A 13589-nucleotide genomic window follows, 5' to 3' on the forward strand; every position below is an offset into this window, starting at 1 on the left:
AAGGCAAGAAGAAATAAGGGAAAAAATGCAGGGAAAGGAGACATTCTTAAAAATGAAGTAAATTAGTGTCAAATCAATGTAAACCAATACTAACAATAAATGTAAATCAAAGGGGAAGATCTTTGCCTAGGATTAAATACTGTTCAAACAACTCTAAGCAGAGAGTAAATCCATATTCTCCAATCAATGTTTTGCTAGGGAACCCTGAATGTGGAAATGGGCCACCTCTTATAAGAATTCAGCACTGGTGGTTAGGGAAGAATTCCTGATCCAATATGTGTCAATTAGGAATACTGAAAGATAAGCGACTTTCTCCTCTTCCTTCTTCAGTCAATTCACCACAAAAGAGAGTGTTCTGAGGAACCAAGTCAGGAACCATGATAGGATAACAGGAGGCTTCAGAGCTGGAATAGTCCTTAAGGCATCTGTCCAACTCTCTCACAGAGAGGGAAACCAAGGCAAAGAGAGGTCAAAGACTTAAACAAGGTCACAGAAAAAAAGCAGCAGAAACCCTGCAGGATCCAAACTGGGCCTGCAGAGAAGACTGTAGGACTATAGAAAGATTGGAGTTCAAACTCCTGTTCTTTGCTCTATTTATTGTAAGCTTGGTTAGAGTGGAGAATTTCAGACTTTTGGCCTATTATAGCACCTTTAACCTAAGCTCAAAAACCAATTATAATTCCTTTATACTCCCTGAGATCACAGATTGGAGCTGGAAGGGTCTTTCAGAGGCCATCTAGTCTAAGTCCCTCATTTTACAGATGAGGAAACTGAGGCTCATATTAATTAAATGACTTGCCCAAGGTCATAGAGGTAGATGACAAGAGGATGTAAACTTAGGTCCACTGACTAAATCCAGTGTTCATTCCCTCTATCCATAGCCTACCCCTAGGTGGTAATGACACAAGTACCCCCCTAAAATGGAGTACTTGTACCTCCATTTTAGAGATCAGGGTGAAAACTCACCTGGTGCAGTGTGTATTTTTAAAATCCAGAGTAAGTTAGGGGCAGGGAGGTGGCACAGAAGCACTGTACCACTGGCCTAAAGAACACACAAACTCTTGGAATGTCTTGTGAAAGCCACAAAACACTGTTCACTACAATACATCAAAAGATGTGACCTCCTCACCAGCTTTCCTCCTCAGCAGGATGGCATGACAGTTTATTACTAGTGTCTTCAAAGTAATGTGGCTGAAATTAGAGGACACTGGCACCCTTAATGCCCAGAGGGTGGGAGAAAGAGGGGAAGCCACCCAATCCCCATCACCCTAGAAGCCTGGAAGCCAAAGTACTGTCATGCTACCAACCTGACAAAGGATGCTAAATGGGGGCTCTCTTCCATCAACCCGTTGCCTTATTGGCATGAAAAGGCCTGAGGACGGGGGTATGAGATCCACTCTTTCCACACGCATCACAAGGCCGATTTTTACTGGGTTACCCACAGAAGCTCATGCTCTTCCCACCCTTGGAGATCATTTACAGCCTTCAGTCTGATCTTCTAGCCAGTACTGGTCTTCCATGTAGTGCTCAGTGTCTGTGCCGCTGTCCTGAAGGTTGTCCTCAAGGCTGGAGGGGTGGCTGCTGGCCTCCTTTTGTTCCCACTGTGCCTCGACCAGTCGGTAGAGCTCCATAGCAGTGGTGGCATCTTCCACAGATGAATGCCCATGCTGGCCAACCTGGAAAGGAAAAAGGAATCAATGTCCTTGAGGCCTGGGGAAGGTTGTGAGATCCCAGAAAACACATACAGGCTGCCCTGGTAGCTTCTGTCCAGCACCACCAAGGGGCAGACACTTTATCTCTCAAGGCATAAATAAGGAGAGAGGCAGGGAGGGAAGAGAGTCACAGAATATGGCGGTAGTCAGATCTGTGAAAAGAAGAAATCTTTACCTAAAGTATCCAGGTCTTGAGTTGGGATAAGATTAAACCCACAAAAGTTAGGGAACTGAATGATGACCTGAAGTTAGAAGGCTGGGGTTCAAATCCCAAATATGCCATCTACTGCTTACTTAGGACTTATCATTTCCCATCTCAAAGTTTCTTTATCTATAAAATGGTTTCTTTATCTATAAGATTTGGTAGGAAAGGCACTATTGCTTTCATAGGCCTTGCCTGCATTGAGGATGGGTAAGCAGCCAAGGATGAGCACACATACACTATATACTATACACATATACTAGACTAGATAGAGGTTCTGGCTCCCTCTCTAGGGTGAACTCCCTCTTCATCACTTTATGTCTACTCCTTCCCCTCCCAATCCACATACCTGGATTCTTTTGTTCAGAAGCTGGAGGGCCAAGTTCTTGAGAGAAGAGGACTGAGCTCGGACAGGGAAACCTGTCTGGTTGATCAGGCTCGGGACAGAAAGAGTGTCCCGAGTTTGTCTCCGGGGATGGAAGTACTTGAGGGCCCGGAAGTCGTTATGGAGCGCGTGGCCCACCACCAACTTGCCCTTCAGCAGCTTAAGGATCTAAGAAACATGAGAGACATCAGTGAAATTCTTCCTACTGTACCTGCGAACAACTGTAGCATGTGGACAAAGTCTTTCAAGGGTTCAAAGTGGGTCCCTTAGAGAAAATGGACTTGGAACACAATCCAGAATCACCGCCATTCCTGGATTCCAACTCTAGGACTTGACCCCACACCTACTCCAACCACCCTAGTCCACTGTCTGGCACTATTTTTTTTTGAGAGCTTAAATATTTATTGGTAATTTTGAATTAAAGATTCTTTTAATTTCAAATAAAAATGACAATTTTAGTAGCAACGCTTTAAAACTAATGTTACTCCTCCCCTGGTCCTAATTTTTTAGCTTTTGAGATTTTTTTTAAACCTCTTACCTTCCATCTTAGAATTGATAGTAAGTATTGGTTCCAAATCAGAAGAGCAGTTAAGGGTTAGGAAATGGAGGTTGAGTGACTTGCCTAGTGTCATGCAACTAAGATGGGTCTGGGGCTAGATTTGAACCCAGAACACACATACCCAGCTCCAGGCCTGGCTGGCTGTCCACTGAGTCACTTAGCTGCTCTAAGAACAGATTTGGATTCCTTCCCTCCCTCCTGATCTAATCTACCTTTTCCCAAAGTATCTCCTTCTAGAACAACTTCCTCAAGTGGAAGGTTTCTCCTCATCCTGAATTCATTAATTTTCAAAAGTGAGTGACTGAGCCCCCTGTACCCAAGAGGGTGGTAAAAGGAATTCTCCTAACCCTGTCCTGTCACTGGTTATCTCCCCCTCCCCATGCAATCCGGCCCTGCTCTACAGTCTCTATTCTGGGAAGGCTACCTAGAGAACCAGGTCGGCCTGAACTGAAAGCCAGTGTGTTCCTATTAGACAGTCCAGGTTTTCCTGACTTTGAGGTTAGCTCACTCTGTGCCATAGGACATTATGTGGCCTCTACTGCTGGGTGTATAAATAACACAAGAGTCTCAGGCCATTTCTTGCCCTAAAGGAACTTAAAGTCTAGGTGAGGAAACAAGATAATTATCAGGTATCTGTACTACTCTTTGCCCTAGGCTTAGGTCACCTGGAGCAGGGGGATCAGGCTTTGCTGTTATTAAAAGTTGTACAGAGTGGATGAAGAGCCAGGTCTAGATAGGAAGTCTTGGGTTCAAATCTAGGCCGACAAGTCCTAGCTGTGTGACCCTGGGGCAAGTCACTTAACTGCCATTGCCTAGCCCTTAAGGCTCTTCTGCCTTGGAACTGATACTTATTATCAATCAAAGACAAGAAGGTAAGGGTTTTGTACTTATTTTAAAGCAAAGACCAGGTCTATGAAGAAGATGGAAGCAGGGCCAGATAAAGTGACTTGAGTGCCTGCTTCCCTGTTCCATCTTTGTCTGTAAATTGCCCCCAATCCTTAGGAGAAAGGTAGGAATCCTGACACTTAGCACAACATCAGCATAGCTTTCCCTAGCCATGCCCGTACCTCTTTCTGGGCCACCCTGAAGGGGATGGCATTCTGCATATGCTGTCGGGTGATGCCGCTCCAACGGGTGCGGTAATCCACAATGGGAGTCTCGGGGCGGATGTATTTGTCATACAGAACGTCCCCGTGGTAACTCACTACAGAGCAGCGGGCCAGCTCGCTCACCCGCCCCCCAGGGCCGGTGCCCACCATCTCACAGTCAATAGCCACACACTTGTTGGGCATAGCATGGCCAGAGGCAGTCCCCTTGTTGGGCTCCATCTTCTGAAGCTGCTTTCTTCTGGGCTGGGGGCCAGGTGAGCCAAGGGCATCCTGCTGCACACCATACTTGCTGGCCTCTGTGTCCTCCAGGCCCTCAGGTCTGGTCACCTGGAGGGGATTCTCGGACTCCGGGGGTACACTTAGCACCCCTCGCTTCTCTAGAAGGGCTTTGTGGACCATGAACCTTTGGTGCCGCCGGCTCCTCCTCTTGTACCACCACCGAGGGGTATCCTTGCCTGTGGAGTTAGTTAAAGGTGCGCTTGAGCCCTGGAAGGACTTGGAGCTCTCTTTTGATGTCATTCCTGCCAGCTCAGCAAGGGGACCGTGCGTGGCCATCTCTCTACCTGGCTGTGATCCACTCCTGCTCGGCACCTGAGAAAAGGTCAACGTACAAGGAAGTCACATCAGAGTAGATCATAATAGTGGGAAAGGATTCCATCTACCCTTCCCCACCCATTTCACAGATGCATCAGCTGAAACACAGAACTGCCTGGTAGTAAGAGAAATGTACACAAACAGGGTTGCACAAATAGGAAATGTCAGAACCAAGACTCCAGTCTTAGATGCCAGGTTTTCCCAGATACAAGGGGAATGCTGTATGGCTGATTCTTTAAACACATACCTTCTTACTTTTTTACTTGCTTGCCAACTCCTCCCCTTCACTGTTACTGAACAACCCCCCCCCCCCCACTTGTTAGTGGCTGCAGGTGGATTAGATCAGCCCCTTCCTACAGAGAGACGAGCAGGGAATAGGCAGAAATAGCTAGGAAGACTGAAGAGCCAACTAGTAAAGATCTGGGACAGCAAAGGAATTCTATGAATCTCCAAGTGAATGAAAAAGCATTCCAGTGCCAGTGCTAAGCTCTGGGTCTAAGAATAAAATAGTCTCTACCATCAAGGAGTTTCGATTCTAATAGGAGGGAATGGTAAGGGAGTGGTGGTTAGGGGAGGGTTTGAAAAAGGACAGATAGTGAACAGAGCAAGATAAACACATGCCCTCTTTCCAGAAACAAGGACACAGTGCATTTGATTATGGATTTGGAAATGGAGGAGAGGTCAAGAGAAGAAAAGACAAGACAGCAAGAGGAAAGCCAGTAAGAGGAAACATGGTCTGAAGCCTACTTGAAATAGTGAGCCAGGTAGGGCAAGTGAGTGCCACACAATGAGAGGAAGCAGCTAGGTAGGCTCAGTGGAGAGAACCAGGCCTGGAAGGGCCTAGGTTGAAATTTTACCTTAGATACTACCTAGCTGTGTAAGCCTGGTCAAGTCACTTAACACCAATTGCCTACCTCTTATCATTCTTCTATTGATATTTAGCATCTAGATTAAAAAACAGAAGGCTAAAAAAAAAGACAGTGGGAGTCACAGGCCAAGATTTTTCACGCATGATTATGTTCAAAAGTATCTGGATCTTCCTTACCCAAAATGATTCACTTACAAAAGGTTCCAACAAGAGTACCAGATTGTCTGGATTACAGTTATTTATACCATTTTGCTTCCCCAAAGCTATGACTGAGATTCAAAGCTGTCAGTGAGGCAAGAGCATGTGAACCTTTGAATTATTTGGTGGAATTTCTCCCAGTGGTTTGAATGTTTTGAATAAACCCTAAGATCAAAGGTGAATCAGTAGTATTGTCATCTAGAATCAGGCCAACATAATCTTTTTTTTTTTAAACAACATTTTAATTCTCATTGGCTTACACTTCCTCTCTATCATCTCTAGATTTTAAGGATCCCTCGTTTATAAACTAAAGACAAAATGCACTTCTTATGGTGTCTTCCTTAATTAACTCAATCTATATCACATCCTTGTGATATATATTCCAATCCATATTTTTGCCTTTTTGATAGTTTATATGTTTTCACATGTACAGAAGGTCAAAAGACCTGATTTTGAGTCCCACTTCCTGTCCTTAGTACATGTATCATCAATCTCTTTGGGACAGTTTTCTCATCTTACAGTTGAGAAAAATGAAGCTCTAAAAATGATTTGCCCCAAAGCAGAGAATAGAATTGGAGCTGAGATTTGTTACTTTCCCTGACTCAAACCAAATCTCTAACATTTCTCTTAAAAGACCATTACCTGACAGAATTAGGGGTCCTTACTCCATCTTTTATAGAAAAAGCTGAAACACTAATTAGAAACTTCTTATCATCTCTACTCAGATCCTCTCTGTCCTACCTGGTGCTTGCAAGTAACTGATGATACTAAGCCTGAGCTGGACCAAGTTTTTCTTCTAGAACAGGGATGAGGAACAATAAGGTAGGATAAGGCCGGCCCCTGGAACACTTGAGTTACTTTAATTTGTGGGTAGTTAGTTTTACACATTCCCACCTTGAAGCAGTCAGACTTGATTCACAATTTCACCAGGAGTCATTTTTCCTGTGGATAGGCTGACCTTATTTGAATGTTATTTACAGAGCAGATAAGATATAAAAACCCTAGTACAGGAGTCAGGCACTTGGGTTTTATTTCTGGCTTTGCCATTCTAGTTTTGTCATTCTGGTCAAGTCATTTAGCATTTGTAGGCCTTGGTTTCTTCATCACAAAACAGCAAAGATACTAATTTAGAGTTTGATAACAATACTTGTTCTTCCTTTTTATTACGTAAATGGAGAAAGGGCACTGAGAAATAAAATGACTGAAGGCCCCCTCGTCCCCACTAGAATGACAGTTGGTCATCACAACTGGCCTCCTGGAAAACACTACCTGAAGGCCACAAGAGAATCAATGCCCTCTTAACAGGTTCTCTTTCTCTTTACTTTTAGACACAAAACACTAATTTCCTTATGTATTCCTCACCCAGAAAAAACATGATTATTATCTGGTCACCTAGAAAATAAACATGAGCCACTTGACCCTCTTTAAGGCCTTTGGGAGTTGGGAGGTCTGTAAGTAGGGAAGTGAATGAGTTCTACCTAAAACTGTTTCAGTAGGATCACTTCCACAAGCCCAGGGAGCCACAAAGACACAGACAAAAATAAGGTAAATGTGGTGGGTAGGTTCCAGAGCTTTGGGAATCCAAGTTTAGTCAAAGCTCCAGAAAACAAATCATTAACACTGTATAAGAGAATTTCATTTCTGGGGATCAAGTTTGCAAGGAGCCAGGAAATCAAGATGCTAGGTTTTCTGCTACTTATTTGCTAAATAACATGAAAAAGACTAGGTTGGGGGAGAAAGTCAGAAGACTACCAGCCTTGGCCACCAACCATTCTGAACATGTTCTTTACCTGCTAAATGAGGAGGCTGGTAATATACATAGGCATATACATAGATTTGTAACTGGAAGACACCTTGGAGAGGTTAGCTATTTCAGTCCCTTTGTTTAACAGAGGAGGAAACTGAGGCTCAGAGTCACTGATTTGCCCAGGACTACATAGGTAGCAGTGGCAGAAGCAGCCACACAACCCATATTCTTTAATTCCCACTGTCAAGATCTTTCTCTTTCCCCTACAGGACCTCTAAGGTCCTAAAGCCTAATGTCTAAAATTTCATTTTCTATTAAAATACTTAAGCTCTCTAGACTTCAGGTTTCTATGTGATAAATGAGAAGTCTCCAGGAACTCTTTTCACCCCACGGGGAAGGGGTGAGGCTGAATAGTAAGAACATAATAAGAATGACCTCATCAAAGGATAGGCTCTCAAGATTCAGAGTAAGTTATGATTAGTGCTGACAAAGCTTTTGAGTGACTAAAGCTCTGACACATAGCCTAGACTCGGAACACTCCAGTCAGGAACACTGAGGGACCTCATTAGAGAAGAGTCCTGGAGCCAGCCTCTTTCCTCTTCCAAAGCACCAACACTTCTGGACTCACTTCACAGCTACCACTCCTCCACAATTCCAGAGCATCTGCAGATTCTTGAATGAGAAGCATTATCATGGTAAAATAGGTAAAATGACAGGAGTCACTATTCTTTGTAGTAAGGTTTTGTAATGCTGAGGCTTAAATCTTGATTCTGTTAGTAACAGCTACATGATCTTGGTCAAGTCACTCTGCCCTTCTTGGCCTCAGTTTCCTCCTCTGTGAAATTAGGAGGTTGGTTAAATGGTATCTAAGGTCTCTTTCAATTTTTAACATTTATATTTATTTTAAAAACCCATTCCTTCTGTCTTCTAAGGCAGAAGAACTGTAAGGGCCACGGCCCTGGAGTTAAGTGACTTGCCCAGGTGCTATATTGGAACCCAGAACTTCCCATCTCCAAACCTGGCTCTCTATTCACTGAGCCACCTACTGCTCTGAATGCTTAACATTTTCTTCAACTTATATAACCTACCAAAAAATATGAAGGAAAATGAAGTCTGAGTCTCCAAGAGCTAGGCTTTCAGGGAAAGTAAATAGCAATCAGTGAGTGGGATGGGCTCCAAGTGCTGCCCTCAAGAGAAACCAAATTTCAAAGAGCCACACACTACAGGGTGGGTCTGAATAATTCACTTAAAGATATCCAAGAGGGAAAAAAAAATTTTAAGCTCCAAAAGACTAGTAAAGTACATCTAGTCTCACTCCCTACTTTAGAGAAAGGAGCATGGTGGTCCAGAGACAGTGTGGTTCTATGGAAAGAACACTGAACTTGGGAGTCAAAAGGTCAGGCTGGAGGGATTTAGGGGACCAGCCCCTTATTTTAGAGAGGAAGAAACCAAAAGACCCAAAGGGGTTACCTGACTTGACTAAGGTCACACAAGTAGCAAGCAGCAGGGGTGACATTTGAAAACCTGATCCTCTGATTCCATGAGCCCATGTTTTTCCGTTATATCACGAGTCAGGGGGCTTGAGTTCAAAACCTGACTCCAGCCCTGACCTTGGGCAAGTCAGCTAAGATGGGGAGTGGGGTGAGGGGAGCCTCCACTTTCTCATCTGTAATATTAAGGGACAGGCCGAGATGCCCCAAATACCCCTTTTTCAACCTTACCCCCAAACCCTACGGTCCCGCCCCTGGGAGGGGGGTTGGGGGGTGGCTGGAACCTCTCCCGGACGGGGGTCTCTCTGCCAGCCCAGCTACGCATGGCGAGGTCATAAAGGGGGCAAAGCCGGGGCCCTGAGTCGAGGGAGCCTGCCCTGCCCCGGGCGCTACCTTAGCTCTCTCCGCCCCCCACGCCAGCCCAACCCCGCATCCCCAGTCCGGCTTCATCTCCCAGCCCCCCTCCAAAAGCCAGCGACTTCTCGGGGTCTCTCTCCTCGCTGGGAGTTCCGAGTCCCCTCTCTGGCGGCCCAGCATTACGGCCCCGAGCCCCACGCGGCACAACTTACCGGACGCCCGCAAGTCACTCTTCCGGCCTCCACATGGTCGCACGGAAGGCTGCGGCTCCCACATGCCCGGGCAAGCCCGGCTTCTGCTCTCAGGCTATTGGCTCCTGCAACTGTACTACCCTCCCCCAGGCTCCTCTGATTGGTTACGGGATTGACATTCGCGAACCGGCCGAAGCCCCGGGAGGCGTGGCTTAGAGGAAGGGGCGGGGTTTTCCAGGATCCTCAGGCTTACCTGTGGAGTGTATTTAAAGGTAAAGACTACGGGGACGGAACAAAGTAAACTGAACCAAGATAAGGATGGACACCCTTAGCACATTAATAAAGGAAAACAGGGAAAAAACTTCAAAATTCTGATCTTGACTTAACGGTACTGACAGTGAAGTATGTCTTTCGCCTCTCCTGGAGAAAGGTCCTGGATAGGTACCGAAAGGGGTGACTCACCTGAAGAAAGGTGGCGGATCATAAGTACAGAAAGGAGTGACTCACCTGAAGAAAGATGGTGGGCTATAGGTGAGGAAAGAGACTCCTCTCCTGAAGAAAGGTGGTCGACCATAGATACAGAAAGGATTGACTCGCTGGAAGAAAGGTGGTGGACCATAGGTACAGAAAGGAGTGACTCACCTGAAGAAAGATGGTGGATTCTAAATGCAGAAAGGGGTGACTCACCTGAAGAAAGGTGGTGGATTCTAAGTGCAGAAAGGGGTGACTCACCTGAAGAAAGGTGTTGGAGCATAAGGGCAGAAAGGGGCTCCTCTCCTGGAGAAAGGTGGTGGACTTTAGGTAATGAAAGGGATAATTCTCCGGGAGAAAGGTATTGTACTCTATGTACAGAAAGGGGTACTTCTCCTGAAGAAAGGTGGCAGACCATAGGTACAGAGAGGGTCTCTTCTCCTGAAGAAAGGTGTTGGACTCTAGGTACAGAAAGGGATGACTCTCCTGGAGAAAGGTATTGTACTCTATGTACAGAAAGGGGTGTTTCTCCTGAAGAAAGGTGGTGGAACATAGATACAGAAAGGGACTCTTCTCCTGAAGAAAGGTGTTGGACTCTATCAACAAAAGGGAGCATCTCTCCTGAAGAAAGATGGTGGATTGTGGGTACAGAAAGGGGCTCCTCCCCTGAAGAGAGATGGTGGGTTGTGGGTACCGAAAGGGACTCCTCTCCTGAAGAAAGACAGTGGACTGCAGGTGCAGAAAGGGACATATATTTTTAGTCTGGGCCAGCATATTAATTTTTTGGCTTGACTATGTCAAGAAAAGAATTATTTGTGGGGTAGGGAGATAATCTGGGAAATATAAGGAATAAAAAAATAAAATGTTTTGAAATATGAAAATTTCAGAATACATCTCAGTTTCCTCTTTCTGATCCAACCTATCATATGTTTCTGTGCAATTACCTTTGCTTTAACCTAGCAGTTCTCAAACTTTTTGATCTCAAGATCCCTTTACACTCTTAACAATTATTGAAGACTCCCAAAGTTTTTTATTGTATCTCTTTATATTTACAATATTAAAAATTTTAATTGGTAACCTTAAAAAATATTAATTCATTTAAAATTGATTACTTGTTGACATGTATTTATGAAAAACATTTCCTAAAAAAAAATTAGTGAGAAGAGTAGCATTGTTTTATGTATTTTTGCTTTCATGTCTGGCTTGATAGATTGGATGGATTTTCTTATCTGCTTCTGCATTCAATCTGCTGTGATATGCCATTGTGGTTAAAGAAAATAAAGATGATCTGTCCTTTACAGACATGTAGTTAGAAAAGAAAAAGGTATTTTAATAGAGAAATGGCATCTTAGTATTATTATAAAAATCATTTTGGGGGGCAGCTGGTTGGCTTAGTGGATTGAGAGCCAGGCCCAGAAATGGGAGGTCCTAGATTAAAATATGGCCTCAGAAACTTCCCAGCTGTGTGACCCTGGGCAAGTCACTTGACCCCCATTGCCTAGCTCTTACTTACCACACCCTTCTGCCTTGGAGCCAGTACACAGTATTGACTCCAAGAAGAAGGTAAGAATTTTTATTTAAAAAAAAAATAGTTTTGACCTCATCAACATCAACCCTTTTAAAGTTTCAGGGGATAAAAAGGGCCTAAGAGATATGGAGAGTTCATAGAGATCATACCTTGAGAACCTATACTCTAATCTAACACCTTCCTTTTTTTTCCGGAGTATAAACTAGAGTAGTGTAGAGAATGTTAAGAATGGGTTAGTAAAATGATGAAAGGGATGGTTTCAAAAATCTGGGGAGACTTGTACTCTACTGTAGAATTATATGAGCAGAACCAAGAGAACAAATTATACAGTAACCACAACACTGTAAAACCAGAGGGAGGGGGGGCAGTACACAATATTGATTCTAAAATGGAAGGTAAGGGTTATTCAAAAACAAAAGCAAAACTGCAGTACTATTTCATCTGCTCAAGTCTCCTAGAGATTCTTCCTACCTTCAGGGAACAGACAGATGCCATTCCTTTTTTCTTTTGTTTATCGCCTGACCTGCCACAAGAGTTAATATTCCATCAGGTCCCTAAACTAGTTCCTTGCCTGAGTGGCCTAACAACAATCTGAGGACATCACTGAGGCTGAACATAATATGTTAATAACCCTCCAGAACTCATTTGACAATGATTTTTAAACACTCACCCCCCTGGACTCTGCCTGTCCAAATAATTCTGAACTGCCTCTCCTTCATTATACAAAATCTATTTACTATCCTGCTATTAACCATTCCCTTACCCCTCAACCCAGACTCTCAAGTCCCACTCTAAAGCTATTCTCCTCTTCCATTGTGCTATCTGGAATAGACACTAGGCAACAAACACTTTCATCTTAAAGCTTTTCCTTTCCCATTTTTTTTTCATCTTCTGGCTCGTACTTACTAGTCCCTGGATCCTTTACCCAACCTCCTCAGAATTCCTTTTCAATGCTGGTTGGACATTTCACTCAAAACCCTGATTCTGATCCAGGTGGAAGAGGTAGAATACTCTTACTCAGTAACCTCCTTCACTGGGTAACTTCTTTGCATTTCACCCAATTCTTAACTACCATTTAATCAAAATTCTGATGGCTTATTGTCTACTCTCCCCCAGGACGTGGTCCTTCTCTCCTCAATGAGTTCAGTTCCTAGCTTAGTCTTTTCTCCTCATCAACTTCTGCCCTTATACTTGAATACACATATCTATTTTTTCCTTCAAATACCCTAACCTCCCAGTCCTCCTAGTTCCTCAATTTATTAATTTTCCATTACTTCCTCCTATACCCCATCACAACTACACTGAGATACTAATACTCTTGATCTTGCCATCAAATACAAATGGTCCACTTCCAAGTTTATGAACTCTGAAATACCCTTATCCAGTCACAATCTGTTGTCATTTCACCTCTCACCCTTTCTTGTAAATCCAAACCCTGTTCTTTGTCCTCCCCGACCTCTAATTCCTTTCCCCACAGTTCTTTCCCAGGCCATCACTCCTGCAATGGCAACATTTCTCTCCTTTCCTGTCTTGATCTCTTGGTGAATCAGTCTTTTCACACTATTTTCTTTTGAATCCCTTGTCCCCTTGTCCTGTCACAGATTTTACCCTGCCAAATCTCAGTCCTGGATTACTCCTACCATCCAGTGTCTTCACTCAGGTACTACTATATGAAGTGGGAGAAATTCATTAAGCCACACTGATTGGACCCACTAGAAATCATATTCTGTTATTGGCATGAGCATTGTACCCCCCCCAAAAAAAACCATAGAAGTGTTTCAGGTAAACTATAAGCAGGGAAACTCCTTTGCTCCCTTCTATCCTTGTGATTCCTGTTGACTTGGAAAAAAAAAACACAGAAGTAATAGTCAGAAAAACCACTCTTCAATCAAGGAAAAGGAGTTCAGTTTGATAGTAGGCTTCCACTGTTATAAAGAGTATAAAGACCCCAGAAATCATGTCTGGGAGAACAGCTTTTCTACCCATGCTGTTCCCCTAGGAGGCAGTCTTCCTAGCCAGATTCAACATTACCTTCTAAATAAATTTATCTTTTCATTTTTAAGCTAAGTTCCAGTTTTACATTCTTCCAAAAAGTACCCTTCTTGAGCCCTGGGGGTTCACCTCAAGCCCCCCCCCCAACATTCTGTAATCTCCATTGGACTCTCAATGCAGCAACAA

At 43.9% G+C, this 13589-nt stretch overlaps 1 protein-coding gene across 6 annotated transcripts; it reads right to left on the reverse strand.

Annotated features, from left to right (window-relative positions):
• Positions 1–1411: 1411 nt before the first annotated feature.
• Positions 1412–9644, reverse strand: AEN (apoptosis enhancing nuclease). 6 transcript variants are annotated; one of them, XM_007479373.2, is made up of 5 exons: positions 8845–9089; positions 8463–8502; positions 3926–4558; positions 2264–2467; positions 1412–1676 (listed from the first exon to the last, which is right to left on the reverse strand). In XM_007479373.2, the coding sequence occupies exons 1-5, from the start codon at positions 8922–8924 to the stop codon at positions 1473–1475; spliced, it is 1161 nt and encodes a 386-aa protein (XP_007479435.1). In that variant the 5' UTR covers positions 8925–9089; the 3' UTR covers positions 1412–1472. The 6 variants fall into 6 exon arrangements, with proteins under 6 accessions (XP_007479435.1, XP_016283876.1, XP_007479436.1 ...); XM_016428390.2 differs by having other exon boundaries at positions 8463–8507; XM_007479374.3 differs by lacking the exons at positions 8463–8502; positions 8845–9089 and adding an exon at positions 9434–9644.
• Positions 9645–13589: the final 3945 nt, after the last annotated feature.

Source organism: Monodelphis domestica, chromosome 1 (assembly GCF_027887165.1).
Source record: "Monodelphis domestica isolate mMonDom1 chromosome 1, mMonDom1.pri, whole genome shotgun sequence".
In the NCBI taxonomy this organism is placed as follows: domain Eukaryota; kingdom Metazoa; phylum Chordata; class Mammalia; order Didelphimorphia; family Didelphidae; genus Monodelphis; species Monodelphis domestica.

Excerpts from the sequence above, each read along its gene's own strand:
- AEN (XM_007479373.2), bottom strand. The coding sequence starts at position 8,924 with ATGGGCTCATGGAATCAGAGGATCAGGTTTTCAAATGTCACCCCTGCT. Across the intron at positions 2,468-3,925 it reads TCAGGGTGGCCCAGAAAGAG|ATCCTTAAGCTGCTGAAGGG; the intron begins GTACGGGCATGG and ends CATGTTTCTTAG. Across the intron at positions 1,677-2,263 it reads TTCTGAACAAAAGAATCCAG|GTTGGCCAGCATGGGCATTC; the intron begins GTATGTGGATTG and ends TTTCCTTTCCAG.